General features: G+C 40.8%; 2 protein-coding genes across 6 annotated transcripts in view; both read right to left on the bottom strand.

Moving 5' to 3' along the window:
* nox4 (NADPH oxidase 4) overlaps nucleotides 1–20,000 on the bottom strand; it is a 44,666-nt gene that overhangs the window by 3,621 nt on the left and 21,045 nt on the right. For 3 of the 5 annotated variants that reach the window (XM_087284715.1, XM_087284714.1, XM_087284716.1), the window contains 6 exons: nucleotides 18,593–18,760; nucleotides 16,480–16,542; nucleotides 13,724–13,784; nucleotides 7,286–7,364; nucleotides 5,188–5,307; nucleotides 1,747–1,855 (listed from right to left, as the gene is read on the bottom strand). In XM_087284715.1, coding sequence (XP_087140841.1) covers nucleotides 1,747–1,855; nucleotides 5,188–5,307; nucleotides 7,286–7,364; nucleotides 13,724–13,784; nucleotides 16,480–16,542; nucleotides 18,593–18,760 — 600 coding nt within the window. Of the gene's footprint in view, nucleotides 1–1,746; nucleotides 1,856–5,186; nucleotides 5,308–7,285; nucleotides 7,365–13,723; nucleotides 13,785–16,479; nucleotides 16,543–18,592; nucleotides 18,761–20,000 lie in introns of those variants that run through there. The other 2 variants (XR_015509913.1, XM_087284717.1) reach the window with 2 other exon arrangements.
* gria4a (glutamate receptor, ionotropic, AMPA 4a) overlaps nucleotides 9,129–20,000 on the bottom strand; it is an 877,747-nt gene continuing 866,875 nt past the window's right edge. Inside the window, exon 12 of the transcript XR_015508480.1 lies at nucleotides 9,129–9,258. The gene's annotated coding sequence lies outside the window, so the exon portion shown is untranslated. The remainder of the gene's footprint in view (nucleotides 9,259–20,000) is intronic.

Genomic DNA, 20,000 nt, shown 5'->3' on the forward strand with positions numbered 1-20,000 from the left:
TATTGGACAGAATGCGTCAATAGCGCCGCCATCTTGCTACAGGGTAGCGCTCCTTTAAAATGAATGCGGGAACAAGGTACAGTGGAGGACTATGGCCAGAAATATACACAAAGCCAGAGATATACACATATACACATATATCTATGATCGGGAGTTTTCCTGGATGTTGTATGTAATTTTTTTTTCTAATTACGAAAATTATAATTTTACATCACTTTTCTACATTTATGGATCAGTGACCGCACGGGCATTCCTGACAAAAAGCTTGTGTTTGTGTGTACAGAAATGTATTATTTAGCCTCTCTGTTAAATTTGATCTAATCATGTCCTGAAACACACCTCCTCTCCTGCTTTCACTTCTCATACTGAAGAAGAGAGCGATCCGCTTGTGAATGAATCCCCGAATGACTCTTTCACTAACGTTAGCCGACAAGAGTACAGGTTTCTGGCAGCGCAGCATCTCGTTGTCATATTTCTTTTGCATTGGTTGCTGATTTTATTCAACAAAACTAGCATAAGCCGAGTGTTCAGTGCGAGTTGGAGCTGCTTTGCCGTATGGTGAATGCAGTAAGTGACTGTATATCATCAATAACGTTACCTGATTAGCACAAAAGTTCAGAACATACAAAAACAGAAAAAAACTTAATATTACCTATGAAATGTTCTGCCTTTGTGCTTTGTTTTCTTTGTTTTCTCGTTACTACACCCGTAGACAGCGCTAAAGTCCCACATCTTCCCGTAATAACACTGTCTTGACTAGTGCGGTTGAATGACATTTGTCCTGGGAGCACTGTACCAATGTGGCGGCGCTATTGACGCATGCTCAGGGTCCCTATGCGATATCTAGTGTATATATCTATGGTTTATTATATACAGACGAAGTCAGAATTATTAGCCCCCCTTTGAATTTTTTTTTCTCATTTTGAAATATTTCCCAAATGATGTTTAACCGAGCAAGGACATTTTCACAGTATGTCTGATAATATTTTTTCTTCTGGAGAAAGTCTTATTTGTTTTATTTCGGCAAGAATAAAAGCAGTTTTTAGTTTTTTTAAAAACAGTATAGCCACTTCCAGGCTGGTTTCCAGCCATTTCCAGCCTGGTCTTAGTTGGTCAGGCAGGAAAATGACCAGCCAAATCCAGCTAAAACCAGCTTGACCAGCCAGGTTTAAGCTGGATATAGCTGGTTTTGGCTGGACTCCCAGCTTGACTAGGCTGGTCAAGCTGGTCATCTCCCAGCCTGACCAGCTAAGACCAGGCAGGAAATGGCTGGAAACCAGCCTGGAAGTGGCCAAAACCCCTCCTAAACCAGGCTGGTCGACAAGCTAAAACCAGCCAACCAGCCTAGGCTGGTTTAAGCTGGATTTTTCAGCAGGGGTGTCACAGTAAACCATGTACACAAGGGTGTGTGTGTGTGTGTGTGTGTGTGTGTGTTTGCTGGTTGCAATACTCAATGACTCAATTAATTAGTGAAATATGAAAACAACCAATTACTGAGGACATTCATTGGTCCTGACAAAATAAAAGTGCTTATAAATCAGCCTGAGGATGCTTTTATTAGTATGTACTGATGTGCACTTCTGTGAGGGCTGGTTTAGGGGTAAACCATAGACAGTGTCAATAACCCAATAGAAAAACAATAGAAGAATATGAAATAAATGATAAATAAATAAGTGTGTGTTTGTGTGTGTGTGTGTGTGTGTGTGTGTGTGAGTGTGTGTGTGTGTGTGTGTGTGTGTTTTTTACCCTCTCATAAAGGCCACACAGTAGATCAGCAAACCAGTAGAAGCACTGAATGTCTCTGCAGATCCACACGAAATAAAGCCGCTTCAGCTTATACTGGCACCAGTCGTCACTGCAACACACAACAGCACTTACTTCATCTGTCTCTACTGTAGACGTGGACGCTGAGTGATCTTTTGATTAAATGTGCACACTGAACAGGGGTGTTATATTCAACAAAGCAAAACTCACTCAACTGAAGCTTCCATTTCCAGTGTGACAGATGAACCAAATCTGAGGTCTTTTTGTTGTTGTTTTTATAAAATATTTATATTTATGAGATGGTAAAAAGTCACCATTTTCACAGTAAAGTCCGTCCCCGCTAAAATAAAACAAGATTTGAAGGAAAACATGAAGGAATTAAGTTAACCTATTAGTCTTTACAACTCTAAGTGGGTTGAACATAAAACAATTAAGCTGCGCCCCCAAATAACTCAAGAATTGTGTTGTTTCAGCTCATTTTTTTAATAATTAGTTTGAACAAACAGCAAATGTCATGCTTTGAGTGTATAATTATCTCAATTAAAAGCTTTTTAGGAAATTTAATATGAATTTGGCAGATGCTTTTATACACGGCATCATACATTTAACCAGTCCATGCATTGTCTGGGAAACAAATGCAAATACATAACCCGCCCACTGAAGCTTAGCAGGGCTGCGCCCGGTCAGTACCTGGACGGGAGAACACATGGGAAAGCTAGGTTGCTGTCGAATATGGTGTTAGAGAGGCCAGCAGGGGGCGCTCAACCTGCGGTCTGTGTGGGTCCTAATGCCCCAGTATAGTGACGGGGACTCTATACTGCTCAGTGAGCGCCGTCTTTTGGATGAGACGTTAAACCGAGGTCCTGACTCTCTGTGGTCGTTAAAAATACCAGGATGTCCTTCAAAAAAAAAAAAAAAAAAAAAAAAAAAAAAAAGAGTAGGGGTTTAACCCCGGCATCCTGACCAAATCTGCCCATGGGCCTCTGTCCATCATGGCCTCTTAACCATCCCCATATCCTAATTGGCTTCTTTATCTGTGTGTCCTCTCCACCAATCACCAATCACCGTCCCGTCATCCAAGTGGATGCTGCACACTGGTGGTGGATGAGGAGATTCCTCCCAATGTGTAAAGCGCTTCGAGTGCCCAGAAAAAGCGCTATATAAATGTAAGGAATTATTATTAATTATTATTAACCACACAGCAAAAAAAATGCTTTACTTTATTAGACTATTTTTTTTTTTGAATATTATATTTTTATTTTCTTAAAGCAACATAGAGCGATACAGAAAGCAACAGCAATTATAAAGACAAAACAGAAAAAACAATCAAAAAATAAAATAATAAAATAAAAATAAAAGGGACATAAGACAGAAAAAAGAAGGTTTTAAAAACATTATTACATCAGTTCCTCTACTATTATACATGGGTCAACAATGTTACACCTATATATCTAGGCCAGTGGGCGCAGGCAATATGGTGATCTTGCAGACGATAACAGGGTTATACCATTAAACTGTTGTTCTGGGCATTTGACAAATAATTAAAAAAGGGTTTCCAGGTGGCTTCGAAGCCGGCAATGTTGTCAGAAAGATTGTGTCTTAATCTCTCTAAATGTAAAGTGGTGGAAAATTCTGAAAGCCAGGACTTAAAAAGTGGTTTTGATGGCGTTTTCCATGAATAAAGAATAATTTTTTTAGCTAACACCATTCCATATTGAACAGCTTTTTTAAATTGTTGACTGAACCCACGAAGTAAGTCAGACCAACCAAAAACAGCGATTGCTGGATCAGGGGCTAGGTCACAAGAATATTTATTAGACTTTTTGTCTTGTTTCTTGTCCAAATGTCTACAAAAATGCTTCTTTATTTAAGAATTTTAAGATGTTTTGTGTTTGTTTCGCTTTCCCTTCTCTTTTCTGTTGTGTATTCGGTCCTGCCCCAGATGTGTGACTATTGGTTGAGATGGCTGTCAATCATCATTTTGACGTTGCACGGCGCACCAATCGAGAGCTGGTCTGCATTGTTTACAAAGCATTCGCTTGCGCTGATCGAGAGGAGCACCTGATTCACTACCAAACTCCTCACCACCCTGTTCTTCATGTTCATATTATTTTCAGTTGTTTAGTTTGCCTCTCATTTAAGTGCGTTATTGTTAAGATAAGCTTTTGTAGCTAAATTTACTTTATTATTAGGAAGTTGAACTATCTTTATCAGAATTGAATTATCAGATAAGCTTTTGTTTTGCTAAATCTAAACAGTGTTTACTTTACGACAACTCTAGTAACTCTTACCGTACGTTCACACCGAAAGCGGCGAGAGCGTCAAAGTAGCCGGAAGTCATTCATTTTCAATGAGAGCCGGCGGCGATAAGCGGCGAGGAGCAGCGCGGAGTGTCTTCGCCGGCGTGAGCGTCGAGGAGAGTTGAAATGAAGTCAACTTTATGGTAATGAGCTATGACGCGGATCGGCGGCAAGCAATCAGAATGAAGACGTCCATCGCTTGATAGCAGTTCAGAGAACACAGACCTGTGAACTTTGGTTCCGACCACAGTTGTTCCCAAGGGTTTGATTATTGCGGTCGCCGGATTTCCAATTATTTACCATTTTTTCCTACTGTAACATACATTAAATAAGTTACTGGCGAGTTACTGATGTTTATTGATGTTACATAAATTTATCTGAAAAAAGCGGGAATCTCACGCGATGTGACAGTACAAAACAGTACTGCTGCTTCAGGATATTTCAGACATATGGACACATATTGGATAAATAGAGCAAAGCCACACGCAACTTGATCTTCCATTGTTGTATGAATTTGATAAGAAGTGCGCAACATTTTCACGCTAGAAACATGTTTTATGCAGGAATGTAACTGATATGCTGCAATGGCTCCTTTAAATATGAGATCAATGTAGCGAGTTTTGACGCTCTCGCCGCAGGAGCTGAAGGCAGAGAGCGTTGTCGCCAGGGCGGCCAGAGCAACCTTGAACGCTATCGCCGCTTTCGGTGTGAACGTACGGTTAGTTATTTTATGGAGGAGTTGCCACACCTGTAATCACGCTTTAACTAGTTAGAGATTGAGAAATGGTCACTTGTGGGCGGGGCTTTCCCCTTCTGATGGCACGTACAAAGGGAGAACGTCAATCAAAGTGTTTCTGCAGACTGTTTATATCAAGTGTGATTATAAAAAAAATACAACTAATTAATTGTTACCGTTAGAAGCGGCTTATATTCACAGACTATTCTCTGTGTTTAAACCCCTTATAATAGTGATTTTTGCATAATAGGTCCACTTTAAATAAATTCAAAACCCAATGATATAAATGTTTACAAAAATGATTATTTATTTTGAATTTAGTCATTTTGCTTGCGCTGTGATTTACAGATACTCCAGTTAGCATGATGGACATGTTTTCTCACTCACTAAAGTGCTTGAAGGACACAAGCGAACGGCGTGACTCCGATCCCTCCGGCCACACACAGGCTGACCTCATAATTAAACACCTCCTCTGACGGACTGCCGAACGGACCATCCACGTGCACCCTGGGGGCGGGACAATAACCACAACAACCAATGAGATCACAGATGCTGAGTGTGGATAGTGTGAATCGTATTTATTTTTCTATCTGCATCAGAATTATAAATTAAAAAAATTTAAAAGAGCAAGAATCAAGAGAAACAAAAAAAATTATTATCTTTCTATTTCTAAACATGTTCAGTGACAAAAAAATATTTTAATAAATATATCCATTTAATAAATCTGTTTTGTTTAAATGCACCGAAATTACACTCACCAGCCACTTTATCAGGTACACCTTACTAATACCGGGTTGGACCACCTTTTGTCTTAAGAACTGTGTTAATCCTTGGTGGCATAGATTCAACAAGATACTGGAAATATTCCTAAGAGATTTTGCTCCATATTGACATAATAGCATCACACAGTTGCTGCAGATTTGTCGGCTGCACATCCATAATGTGAATCTCCCATTCCACCACATCCCAAACGTGCTCTATTGGATTGAGATATGGTGACTGTGGAGGACATTTGAGTACAGTGAACTCATTGTCATGTTCAAGAAACCAGTCTGAGATGATTTGCGCTTTATGACATGGTGCATTATCCTGCTAGAAGTAGCCATCAGAAGATGTGTACACTGTGGTCATAAAGGGATGGAGATGATGAGCAACAATACTCAGGTAGGCTGTGACGTTGACATGATGCTCAATTGATACTAATGAACCCAAAGTGTGCCAAGAAAATATCAACCACACCTTTACACCACCACCACCAGCCTGAACCATTGATACAAGGCAGGATGGATCCATGTTTTTATGTTGTTGATGCCAAATTCTGACCTACCATCCGAATGTGGCAGCAGAAATCCGTTTCCTGTTCTTAGCTGACAGGAGCGGCACCCCGTGTGGTCTTCTGCTGCTGTAGCCCATTCGCCTCAAGGTTTGATGTGTTGTGTGTTCAGAGATGCTCTTCTGCAGACCTCGGTTGTAATGAGTGCTTATTAGAGTTATTGTTGCCTTTCTATCAGTTGGAACCAGTCTGGCCATTCTCCTCTGACCTCTGGCATCAACAAGGCATTTGTGCCCACAGAACTGCCGCTCACTGAATATCATTCTCTTTTTCGGACCATTTTCTGTAAACCCCAAGAAATGGTTGTGTGTGAAAATCCCAGTAGATCAGCGTTTCTGAAATACTAAGAGCAGCACATCTGACTCCAACAACCATGCCACGGTCAAAGTCAATTAAATCCCCTTTCTTCCCCATTCTGATGCTCGGTTTGAACTGCAGAAGATCCTCTTGACCATGTCAATATGCTTAAATGCATTGAGTTGCTGCCATGTGATTGGCTGATTACAAATTTGCATTGACGAGCAGTTGGACAGGTGTACCTAATAAAGTGTCCAGTAAGTGTATTCTAGTACGCAGGTATTTGATAAGCAAATTTCCATGATTTTTCCCAAAACATTTTGGGTCTATTTACTTTTTCCAAAACTTTTCCAAGTCTGGAAAATGCCTTGTCAAAACTCGATGACTTTTCCAGGTTTTTCAGGACCGTATGAGCCATCTGTTTCATATATCTATACCATTAATGAGGGAACATTATTCACTAAAACACTGAAGACTTTCTTCCGATGGCATAATTGAAATCAGGAAGGAAGCAAACACACACACACACACACACTCACGAGCATAAAGAAAACACACAAACAAACAAGCACACATCCACCAATGCACACAGGAGGAGGATGTGCAGTCATTTCCCACAGTAAAAGCTCTTTTATGAGAGGAAATGATGTCACGGATTCTGATTGGACGGTGAAGCTTGTTAAAAGTCTGTCACCTGACACCCCGCCCACACAGCGCTGGAAAACTGCGGTTTTCCCAGGAAATTACACGGTCGAAGGGTCGTGACCTTTCCCCTCCTCAAATACAGCATCAGATACCAGATCAGACCTTCAAGAACCAGAAGACAATTCTCCCAGAAGGCAGAAGACGACTTACGTGGGATATCGCCGCTGGTGCATCATGGGAAGGATCTCAGAGCTGTTTGACGGTTGAAGCAGCAGCTGAGAAAACCTAGCTGAGAAATGACAGGAAGAAAATAAATCAACATTAGGTTACATGTACCAATAACAGCAGGCAGTGTGCAGTGCTCTGGGTGGTTGTTTATTTGTTTCTACGAGGTTCTAAATAGTTGTTAGCATGTTGCTAAGAGGTGCCGAGTGTTTTAACATGTTGCTGCGTAGACCTTAAGATGTTGTGAGTGGTTGTTAACCTGTTATATGGCTAATAAAGAGTTCTAGGTGGTCGTTATCATGGTGCTAAGGGGTGCTATGCGTTTTAACCTGTCTCTATGTGGCTGCTAAGTGCATCCAAGTGGTTGTTAGCATTTCTAAGTGGTGCTGTGTTCTTTCATGTATGAGTGCTAAGAGGTTTTGAGTGTTTGTTAGCATGTTGCTGTGTAGTCTTTAAGATCTTGTTAGTGATTGTTAACCTGCTAGATGGTTGCTAAAGGGTTTTGGTAGTTGTTACCACTGTGGTACGGATGCTAATGTAGTAGGTGGACCCTTTAGGTGCATGCGTTGCGTGCTAATCACGTCAAGGCTTTATAGGAGCCCTGATCCCCCCCTTTTACACTAAGGGTTTTAACCTGTTGCTTTGTGGCAGCTAAGAGCATCCGAGAGGTGGTTAGCACGATGCTAAGGGGTGCTATGTGATCTAGGATGTTGTTGGGTGGGTGCTAAAAGCTTTTAAGTGGTTGTTAGCATGTTGCTAAGGGTGCCAAGTATTTTAGCATGCTGCTGTGTAGTGCTTAAGATCTTGTAGGCCTAAGTGGTTGTTAACCTGCTACATGGTTGCTAAAGGGTTTTGGTAGTTGTTACCACGGTGTTACTGATGCTAAGGGTTTTAACCAATGACTGTAAAAAATATGGACGACGCGACAGCCCTTTTTCCCATTGAACGCCTTGAGGGCAAAACGCCTGCTTGACGGGCACAAACTGTCGCAAAAGACTGCTGAAATTGGAGCCAGACATGCGCAGAAGGACTGTCTGATGGAGCCAGAGGAGGAGCCGCGAAAATGAGCAGAGTCGAGCTTCCAATCAAACGCTTTATGTAAAATCAACCACGCCCCCCGAACTTCTCAGCATGCGTTTGCTGTCATATCAACACAAATGGATGTAATAACGTTAACAAATATGAGGGTTTTATATATTCAATCGCGCCAGCTCCAGGCCGCAGCGCATAACTTACTCACGGCGTCACGGGCTGATTCCGGCTCGCATGCGGCAGCGCCTGCTCGCTCGGCCGCCGCATCTGGCTCGATTGACTCGGGCTGGAATTGGGTAGTGAGTCCAGGCATCCGGAGTAGGTCCAGCAGAGGTAACATTGGTCAGTCTGAGCTCTAAGAGATAAGTCTCCGGCAGGCGAGAATCTAGCCGGAACTGTGTTTTGCTATCTGGGTGGCTAGGCGTGTATCAGCAAACTAATAAAGCCCGAAAAAAGCCCTGAACTTAGCGAATAAACAGTGTTCCACCAGGATCATGTATGTCAGAAACTATAGTTTACTGCTGAACTCATTTTGTCATGGTAAAATAACACAGAAATCGAATAATAACATTTCAGTCTACTTCAGTCTCCTGCCGAAGCTCAGACGCCGCGCTTTGAGAAACTGTCAATTACAGCTGTCAATCACGATGACACGCCCAGCATTAAATTACTGCTAAAAACAAACTGTTTACAAAAATGAAGATCTGCACCTATTTCAGCACAATAACCAGTGCCTTAATCGACCAGAACCATCTTTCGGGACATTTTATTGCAAGTGTAAAATTTTTTTTTATTTGGGCTCAAGTCTCCTTCATTAACACGGAGGAGGCGGGCTTTATGACTTGTACTGCAGCCAGCCCCCAGGGGGCGATCTAACGGCCGAAACCTTCACTCAAACGTAGGCTTGCGGCACACTTGGTTTTAACCTGTTGCTTTGTGGCAGCTAAGAGCATCCGAGTGGTTGTTAGCATTTTCTAAGTGGCCCTATGTGATCTAGGATGTTGTTGGGTGGGTGCTACAAGCTTTTAGGTGGTTGTTAGCATGTTGTTATGATGTGCCAAGTGTTTTAGCATGTTGCTGAGTAGTCCTTAAGATCTCGTGAGTGGTTGTTAACCTGCTATATGGTTGCTAAAATGTTCTAGGTTGCAGTCACCATGGTGCTAAGGGTGCTATTTGTTTTAACATGTGGCTGCTAAGGGTATCCGAGTGGTTGTTAGCATGATTCCAAGTTGTTCTGTGTGTTATAGCATGTAGTTGTGTGGGTGCTAACAGTTTTTGCATGATGCTAAGTAGTGCCAAGTGTTTTAGCATGTTGCTGTGTGGGTGCTAAGGAGTTTTCGAGTGGTTGTTAGCATGTTGTTACTGTGTGCCAAGTGTTTTGGCATCCATGCTGGAAAAAAGACCTGAAAACAGTCTAGGTTGGTTGGCTGGTTTTAGCTGGTTGACCAGCCTGGTTTTAGAGGGGTTTTGGCCATTTCCAGGCTGGTTTCCAGCCAGGTCTTAGTTTGACGTTGGAAAATGGCCAGCTAACTCTAGCTAAAACCAGCTTGACCAGCCTGAATTAAGCTGGATATAGCTGGTTTTGGCTGGGCTCCCAGCCTGGCTAGGCTGGTCAAGCTGGTTTTAGCTAGTCATCTCCCAGCCTGACCAGCTAAGACCAGGCTGGAAATGGTTGGAAACCAGCCTGGAAATGGCCAAAACCTCTCTAAAACCAGACTAGTCAACCAGCTAAACCTGTTGCTTTGTGGTTGCTAAAAGCATCCGAGTGGTTGTTAGCATGTTTCTAAGTGGTGCTATGTGATCTAGGACGCTGTTGGGTGGGTGCTAAGAGATTTTCAGTGGTTTGCATGTTGTTATGGTGTGCCGAGTGTTTTAACATGTTGCTGTGTAGTCCTTAAGATCTTGTGAGTGGTTGTTAACCTGCAATATGCTCGCTACAGGGTTCTAGGTAGCTGTTACCATGGTGCTATGGGTGCTAAGGGTTTTAGCACCCTTAGCTGTTAGCATGTTGCTAAAGAGGTGCTGTGTGTTTTAAAGTGTTGCAATATGGTTGATAAGAGGTTCTGAGTGGTTGTTAGCATGTTGCTAAGTGGTGCTATGTGATTTATCCCATTGATCAGTGGTCACTAAAGCCTAGTTCACACTACAGGATTTTAAGCCTAATTTGAGCCCGATTTGGAAGTTAGCGAGCTCGCCAACAGATCGGGCTGTGATCAGGAAAATATCTTGGGGCGCTCGGCACTCAACAGTCTTTAAGTATGAACTACTGAACAACGCATCAAAGAGGCTCGCTGACACATCGCCAACACTTAGCAGATGGAAATCCAATATCTAGCATGCTGAATATTCCAGAGCAGTCGGCCGACTCGTCCTCACGTGCAGTCAGATATAGTGACGAGCTGCAGCCAATGAGAGAGCATATCAGCATGAGCTAAATGACCATTGTGCTCAGGAGCTCAACAGAAACGTCTGTGATTGGCCAGAATGGACATCGATGCACACGCTTCATTCTGTGTTAACACGGACATGACAGCGGGCTTTATTATCAGTGGAACTAGAATACTGTAACTACTAGAATTACCACACTGGTGATTCTGACCGTTCTCATCGAAGACATCATATTGTCACGTCATAATTACATTCAAAACTTTTACTGAGATATTAATATAAGCTTGAATGCCTGAATATTTTATGACATCATTAACCTAAAAATATTATTTTTAGGTAATACAGTCTATAAATATGTAGTTAAGATACTTGAACATGCAAAGGTCTGGGCCTTGCTTTCATTTTCACTTTTAAACAGGAGCTATTTTGACAGAATATGCTGTTTTGAAAGATATATCTGAGGTAAATTTATGTTTCTGCTATCAGAGAGTTCTGTTTATGTTAGCAGGAAGTTGCTTGGCAAATAATGCATGCATATTTAAAGTCACAGCGAAAAGCAGCAAACATGCATGCAGTCATTTTGACCAATATGGTAATAAAGGTAGCTCTGTTCTTTACTGTTAGAAAGAAATACACAGATATTTAGGAAACGTCATGGTGTGTAGATATGTTAGTCTTATTTCACTCTGCGTTCAACTTTTTCTGACGGCTCCTCCCTCAAAACTTCATTGGCTGTGGTATGGTAGCTTGACTGAGCTGTTGGGGAATGAGTTGTTGTCAGATCATGTAGTGTGTGACCCCCCTTCTTGTGGATCATTTTCATAGTGTTGCGTAGTGTGAACACCACAGCAGTTAAAAGACACAAAATCAAGTCAGGTAGTGCGAACAGCACAGCGATCTGCCGATGTTGAAAATCCTGTAGTGTGAACTAGGCTTAAGAGTCTTTGAATAGTAGTTAGGATGTTGCAGCACTCAATGCCCACAGCTTTGCTTACATAGCATAAGGGGCGGGGCTATCGGATGCTGATGTTGCATTATTTTGTTTATTTTGGATTGTGTGTAGCGGAGGCCAGCTTAAGGAAATCCTTCTACAAGTGATCAATTTTTTAAAGGGGGTCATTTATTTCACTAATCTGGCACACATTATACATTGACTGCGGAATGATTTGAATTTGTTTAGTAAAAACATCAGTGTGTCATTTGGGACGACACTAAACTCATACATGACACGGTTGAGTGTCTAAGTGTATAGTGTGTCGTTTCTGACACAACTTTAGCTTTGAAGTTGTTAACTAGCTCAAGTTTCTTAAATATTTTGGCCTCTAGGTATGGATAAGTCCTTTATGGTAAAGCTGTGGGACTCCTCACTGTTTTATCACCTGCGTGTGTGTGTGTGTGTGTTTGCATTAGGTGTGTGGTATTTCTTTTGTGAAGTGTTTTTCTTTCAGTATATCTGAAGAATGACATAATGGAAAGAGTCAGAAACAGGACTGAGCCAAGAAAACTGTGCAGTGGTGTGATTTAATCCCACATCACAGAAACCTTTGAACTCAGTTATACTGATCACAAGACCTTTTTATTGTGTGTGTGTGTGTGTGTGTGTGTGTGTGTGTGTGTGTGTGTGTGTGTGTATGAGAGGGAAAGTGTTTGTGAGTGTGTGTGTTTGTCTGTAAGTGTATGTGTGTGTGTGTGTGTGCGCGCATATTTGTACAGTATGTGTGTTTGTGTGTGTGAATGAGAGAGTTTGTGAGTGTGTGTGTGTGTGTGTGTATGTGTGTGAAAGAGAAACAGAGTCTGTTTGTGTGTGAGAGAGTATTTGTCATAGTCTGTGTGTGTGTGTATGTGTGTGTGTATATGAGAGAGAAAGTGTTTGTGAGTGTGTGTGTGTTTGTCTGTAAGTGTGTGTGTGTGTGTGTGTGTGTGTGTGTTTGTGTGTGTGTGTGTGTGTATTTGTGAGCATGAGAGGGAAAGTGTTTGTAAGTATGTCTGTGTGTTTGTCTGTAAGTGTGTGTGTGTGTGTGTGTGTGTGTGTGTGTGTGTGTGTGTGTGTGTGTGTGCGCGCATATTTGTACAGCATGTATGAGTGTTTGTGTGAATGAGAGAGTTTGTGAGTGTGTGTGTGTGTGTGTGTGTGTGTATGTGTGTGAAAGAGAGACAGAGTCTGTTTGTGTGTGAGAGAGAGAGTATTTGTCATAGTCTGTGTGTGTGTGTGTGTGTGTGTGTGTGTGTGTGTGTGTATGAGAGGGAAAGTGTTTGTGAGTATGTGTGTGTGTGTTTAAGTGTGTGTGTGTGTGTTTAAGTGTGTGTGTGTGTGTGTGTGTGTGTGTGTGTGTGTGTGAGCATGAGAGGGAAATTGTTTGTGAGTATGTGTGTGTGTGTTTGTCTTTAAGTGTGTGAGTGTGTGTGTGTTTGTGAGCATGAGAGGGAAAGTGTTTGTGAGTATGTCTGTAAGTGTGTGTGTGTGTGCATATTTGTACAGTATGTATGAGTGTTTGTTTGTGTGAATGAGAGAGTTTGTGAGTGTGTGTGTGTGTGTGTGAGAGAGAGAGTATTTGTCATAGTCTGTGTGTCTGTGTCTGCGTGTGTGTATTTATGTGTGTGCATGTATGAGTGTGCGAGCGTGCATGCGTGTGCGTGTATATATGTATGTTTGAGTGCATGTATGCGTGAGTTTATGCGTGTGTGTGTGTGTGTGTGAGAGAGAAGTTATGGGAGAGTGTGTATGTGTGACAGTGTGTGTTTGTGTGTGTGTGCATGTGCGTGCATGAGTGTGTTTGTGTGTCTGCATGCGTTTATGTGTGTGTGTGTGAGAGAGAGAAGTTATAGGAGAGTTTTTGTGTGGCAGTGTGTGCATGTGTGAGTGTGTGCGTGTATTTATGTGTGTGCACGTATTTGTGCATGAATGTGTGTGCACACGCGTGTATGAGAGAGACAGTGTTTGTGAAAATGTGTGTGTGCTTCTGTATGTCTATTTATATGTGTGTGTAGTGTACTTGTACTCACAGGTCCAGTCTCCCAGCACTCTGAGATGAATACCAAATGTTTCATTCTTGCCTGTTGGACACTGAAGAACAGTCAAACACACACACACACAAACACACACACACACACACAAAAAACACACACACACACACACACACACACACACACACACACACACACAGAGAGAGAGAGAGAGAGAAACACAGACACAGACACAGTGAGAGAGCAGAGTGTGTGAGGATCAGGTACAGTCATGCATTAAAGGAAACACACCCCTGGGGCGCCAAAACTCTGAGAAAAGTGTTCAAGTCAGTGAAAAATCTCCACTAACAACCCCTGGCAGAAACTCTGAGTGTGTAAAGCAGGAGAGCTGTATTGCTTCAACATGCAAAAATACACTTTGAATTGAAACATCTTGGGCATTGTGTAATGTGTAGCTTGAAAGCTGACACTATAACAATGTGCAACAAAATGACATCATCTCAGATGCCTTCAGCCGTGTTTGAGAGGAATACATACACTCACCGGCCACTTTATTAGGTACACCTGTCCAACTGCTCATTAACGCAAATTTGTAATCAGCCAATCACATGACAGCAACTCAATGCATTTAGGCATGTAGACATGGTCAAGACGATCTGCTGCAGTTCAAACCGAGCATCAGAATGGGGAAGAAAGCTGATTTAATTGGCTTTGTATGTAGAATGGTTGTTGGTGCCAGGCTGGTCTGAGTATTTCAGAAACTGCTGATCTACTGGGATTATCATGCACAACCATCTGTAGGGTTTACAGAGAATGGTCTGAAAAAGAGAAAATATCCAGTGAGCGGCAGTTCTGTGGGCACAAATGCCTTTTTGATGCCAGAGGTCAGAGGAGAATGGCCAGACTGGTTCCAGCTGATAGAAAGGCAACAGTAACTCAAATAAGCACTCGCTACAACTGAGGTCTGCAGAAGAGCATCTCTGAACACACAACATGTCCAACCTTGACGTGGATGGGCTACAGCAACAGAAGACCACACAGGGTGCCACTCCTTTCAGCTAAGAACAGGAAACTGAGGCTACAATTCACACAGGGCTCACCTGATTGGACAAAAGATGATTGGAGAAACGTTGCTTGGTCTGATGAGTCTCGATTTTTGCTGTGTCAATCGGATTGTAGGGTCAGAATTTGGCATCAACAACATGAAAGCATGGATCCATCCTGCCTTCTATCAATGGTTCAGGCTGGTGGTGGTGGTGGTGTAATGGTGTGGGGGAGATTTTCTTGGCACACTTTGGGCTCATTAGTACAAATTGAGCATCATGTCAACGCCACAGCCTACCTGAGTATTGTTGCTGACCATGTCCATCCCTTTATGACCACAGTGTACACATCTTCTGATGGCTACTTCCAGCAGGATAACACACCATATCATAAAGCGTGAATCATCTGAGACTGGTTTCTTGAACATGACAATGAGTTCACTGTACCCAAATGGCCTCCACAGCCTCCAGTCTAAATCCAATAGAGCACATTTGGGATGGGGTGTAATGGTAGATTCCAGGGTTCAACGCTAAGGATTTTTTCTACTGGTCCGATCGGGCAAGTGGTTTCGATTTTTACTTGCCCTACCAAAATTTTCACTGGCCCCACCAAAAAAAAAAAGTAAGTTAATAGCTATTTTTAGCCACATATTTTAAATAATGTGTCAAAAATGAAGTCTGTAAATCTAGAATTTCAATACTTAAAAAACAATTGTAAATATAAGTGTTATGCAAACAAAAACAGCAGTATGGAAAATATGGAGGTATTTAATTGCAGTTTGAAATTATTTAACAAAAGCTTGCTGACTTGTCAAACTGACAGCAAACTATACATAACATCACTAAATTTTTATTTTATCGTGTTGTTTCCATGTAAATATCTACTTCCAAGATGCTAGAGACAGACATTTTCTTTTAGCCTTATAATTTGATGTTGCTGACATGTTGCTGTTTCTACGCTGAACTGGTTGTTACCAGGTAACAAAAAAAAATAGCATGGTTAAATCAATCATATAAGACGAATCAGAAAGCAATATGTTGTTTACGACATTACAGAGAAGGTAGCATTTAAAGACTTAAAAGCACAAGCTTTAAATGCATGCAATTGACAAATAGTCACAGACAAATTAAATGTTAGTGACTGATAAGGCAGCACTGTCCCAATCGGGCCAGTAATGATCCGGTCTACTGTCCCAAGTGTCTCTCACACTGGCCCTGGGCCACCGGGCAGTCCTTAATGTTGAGCCCTGGATTCACATCATGGATGTGAAGCCGACAAATCTGCAGCAACTGCATGAGGCTATCATGTCAATATGGAGCAAAATCTTTGAAAAATATCTCCAGTATCTTGTTGAATCTATGCCACGAAGGATAAAGGCAGTTCTGAAGACAAAAACGGGTCCAACCTAGTACAAGTAAGGTGTACCTATTAAAGTGGCCAGTGAAAGTATGAATTTGTAAATTACAACTGCGAGGCGATTTGCTTTAAAATGATTAAATGTATTATGCAAACACTCACAATTTGTACCAAACAAATTCCCAAAATGTAAACATGCAATTAAAATGTTATTATAACCGACACCAATTAGCCAGGATTCAATCTGCCGCATAAATGCATTCCTGAGCTTCCCACTGTTATGATGAAAATGCAGTGGTGTTAATGTGCTTTTATCTTATGACTATGAGCATGACTGGAATGCAGTAACTCACACACACACACACACATACAACCACACACACAGAGACACGTACTGTGGTCAGGGTGAAGGGATGGTTTTCAAATGACGACACAGTTGGACAGTTCAGCAGGATGTACTAGATGAGATGATCAGAAACACATGAATGTGATTACCACACAAAGACAAGCAAAACAATCAATAATTCTGTTTTAATATCGAGAGTGTGATTAACCAATAAAGGAATTTATTTAGCTATATAAAAGTATATAGTTTATCTAAAGTTACGAGTGAGAAAGATGTTAGGTTTCTGAAAGAAGTTTCTTCATTTATGTTGTACTGTGCCATCTGGTTGTGTGAGTATTCTCCCTGAATTGTATTTATGTTATTTCCTTTCATTCGTTATGGGCCATATACTTTAATATATAGTTATATAATTTTGTTTACATTTAAGAAAATCTGTATAGATTTCTCATGTGATTCTCATTCCTCCTGACGGGTTTGTGGGTGGGTGTGGGAATGTAACCTTGAATAGTTCTAGTTTAAACTAAAAAAATTAAAAAATGCAGACAATGTGTTGTTCTCTGTTGTGATTACCTATATTTTACCTGTCTGTGCAAAAAAATATATATTATTTAAAAAAAATCAGTTTCTGCAGTTTAACAATAAATAAAAAAAATTAAATTATTTAAAGAAATATATAATATTATAAACTAAATTATTATTATTATTATAAAAAAATATTATATTTTATAATATAAAATAATATTTAATATATATAAATAATATAAATAAAATATATTAAATAATACTGCATAAATAATAATAAATATAATAAAAAATAAATAATAAAATGTAAATATTAATTCAAAACAATTGTTTTTATTGTAAAATTATTAAAATCATTAATAATCACGTAATGCAAAGCTGAATTATCAATGTGCTGCCCTAAATATACATTTTTAATTCTATTACGTTTAAATTTTTTCCTGGAAATGTGACTCAAAATAATGTGGAAAAGAATCATTCTCAATTTATAGAATGGAAATAGAAATATTCTATTTTAATATTATAAAGATTTTTTTTATATTACTGTTGATCAATCTAATGATTTATTGCTGAACAAAAGCATTTATTTCTTAAAAAACAGACTGGTTGGGCAAGTAGCAAAGTTTCTTATGCTTAAATGTATATATTAATATAAAATTATAGAAAGAATGATATCAATTATATAAAAATATGTATATAATAAATAAATAAATAAAAATAAACAAAAATAAATAAATATTTAATTATTTTTATTTATTCTGTTTGGGTGAAAATCATTTTTTCAAAATACTTTACTGAAAACAAATGCATTTTCAATACAAATCTTTTGTAACATTACAAGCGTGTCACTTTTGATCAATCTTAAGGCTCGTACACACCGGGACGCTTTCCGTTTGCGTTTATCGTCAGCGTTTTTCCAAGATGTTTTTTCGTATTCAAACCCAAGCGATCTTTAATGCCGTCGAGCAGAAGAGGATGCAAAATCACTCCTTGACGTTAGATGGCGCTACACAACTTTAAGCTTCTGACACCCGCTTGTAACACAGAAGAAGACAAAGTTGACACGCCAATGAAGAAATGATTATTGTTCAGCAGAGCAATAAGCAGCTCCACGTTCATATCGCCTTTTGGCATCTTCTTCAATGTGCGCTCACACTGACAGTTTTGCGATTGACCGCCTCCAAGTGCTGTTTACTGTAACTTCAGCTGCTCCGTGCACGTGAACAAAAGAGCCGATCTGACTAGTGGTGGAGGTTTTGACGCAGCATGTCAAAGCAAAAAAAAAAAAGAAAAAAAAAAGAGCATGAGGCGTTTCTTTAAATGGCGATTTTGCGCCTGCCGTTTTGCACGTTGGTGTGCACGATCACATTTGCGCCCTTTAATTAGTCATGAGGCGTTAAACGTAGACGGAAAACGCGAGCAAAAAACGTCTCGGTGTGCACAGGCCTTAATGCTTTCTTGCTGAACAGAACTTTTTATTTCTTAAAAAAATAAAATAAAATTATGACCTGCTATGTAAAAAGCCTACAATTTACAGTAGGAACAGAATATCTTGTTTTTTTTAAATTGCATTTATCCTTTAACTTCTAAACAAACTTTTTAAACAACAATTAATGCTGTTATATGGAGGCGGGGCTCACCTGTCCAGGGCGGGGCTTAAAGCCACTCTTCAACATGCGCAATTCTATGACATCACACTGATGACTGATGACAGAAACTATGGCAACAGGAGATACGCTGCTTCTTATGAAGCGATACAAGCGTTCAGCACAATACAGGCAGAGAGGAGCAGAGACCCACAGCCACGTCTAAAACACACACACACACACACACACACACACACACACAAACAAAATAACTGATAAATACACACACACACACACATGCACAAAAAGACTTAAAGAGCCCATATTATGGGTTTTTGAAAATTCCCCTCCATGTAGTGTGTAACATAGCTCTAAGTGAAGCGAAGTATCCAGCTAAGACTTAAATCTGTAAGAATACAGTGTTTAAAACGGTTGATTCATCTATAAAAGAGTCGACTCATAGTGCTTCAAACGAGTCGCCTTGATACCGACTCATTAGGTGTTTCGCCATGACGTACGAACGAAACCAAGTTATTCACGTGCACGCGCAAACCCGGGAGATTTCAAACCTGAGGCCCCGCCCTCTGACGCAGAAACCCAGACACACACACACACCCACAAACACACGCACACCCACAAACACACGCACACAAACATGCCGGTCGATTGAAGTCACACTGCAGATGGATATATTGAGTCTCTACCCAAAGATGAAACCTCAGCATTATAACCAAGCAGTTGGAAACTTCTGGAAGCTACATGCTACAAAGAATACTTCATCTGAGTTTGTTAAAGGAAGGATCAGTAAAGAGTAACTGATGGACGTAAGGATGGGTTTCTTCCATTTCTCAAGTGTAAGTACGTGCGGTTAAAGTTGTTGCCTCGTTTACTCTAGCTTGCAAATGTATTTAGTTGTGATTTGTTACTTGTAACCGCGTGTACTGTATCAGGTTAACTGGATATTTTATCTTATCGCGTGCAAAGTCACGTTAAAAACGCGACGCGTGCTGTTTGTTTATGGAGCTCCGTGCTAGAGTTCTGCTCCCGCGATTTATTCGGAAATTTATTCCCGTGCCGCAGAAATCTGGCGCGGGGACAGCCGCGGGAATACATTTCCGAATAAATCGCGGGAGCGGTCGGTAACGGGTTTAATTTGGGACGGGAGCGGGCTGTCTAGCAATATCACGGATATTGCTATGCGAATTAGAAAGAGAGAGTCTGCGTGGTGCTTGTGTGTGTGTTAGTGCGCACGCGCGCGTATGAGAGAGAGAGAGAGAGAGAGAGAGAGAGAGAGAGAGAGAGAGAGAGAGAGAGAGAGAGAGAGAGAGAGAGAGAGAGAGAGAGAGAGAGAGAGAGAGAGAGAGCGAACGAACGAACGACAGCTTTGCTGTCTGGACTGTATACTGGGTGATTTTTGGTTGTGTTCTCCGCTCTAGCGGGACCGGGCGCGGCGGGCAGAAAA

The sequence above is a fragment of the Danio rerio genome, chromosome 15 (assembly GCF_052040795.2).
Source record: "Danio rerio strain M-AB ecotype USA chromosome 15, GRCz13ab, whole genome shotgun sequence".
NCBI lineage: Eukaryota > Metazoa > Chordata > Actinopteri > Cypriniformes > Danionidae > Danio > Danio rerio.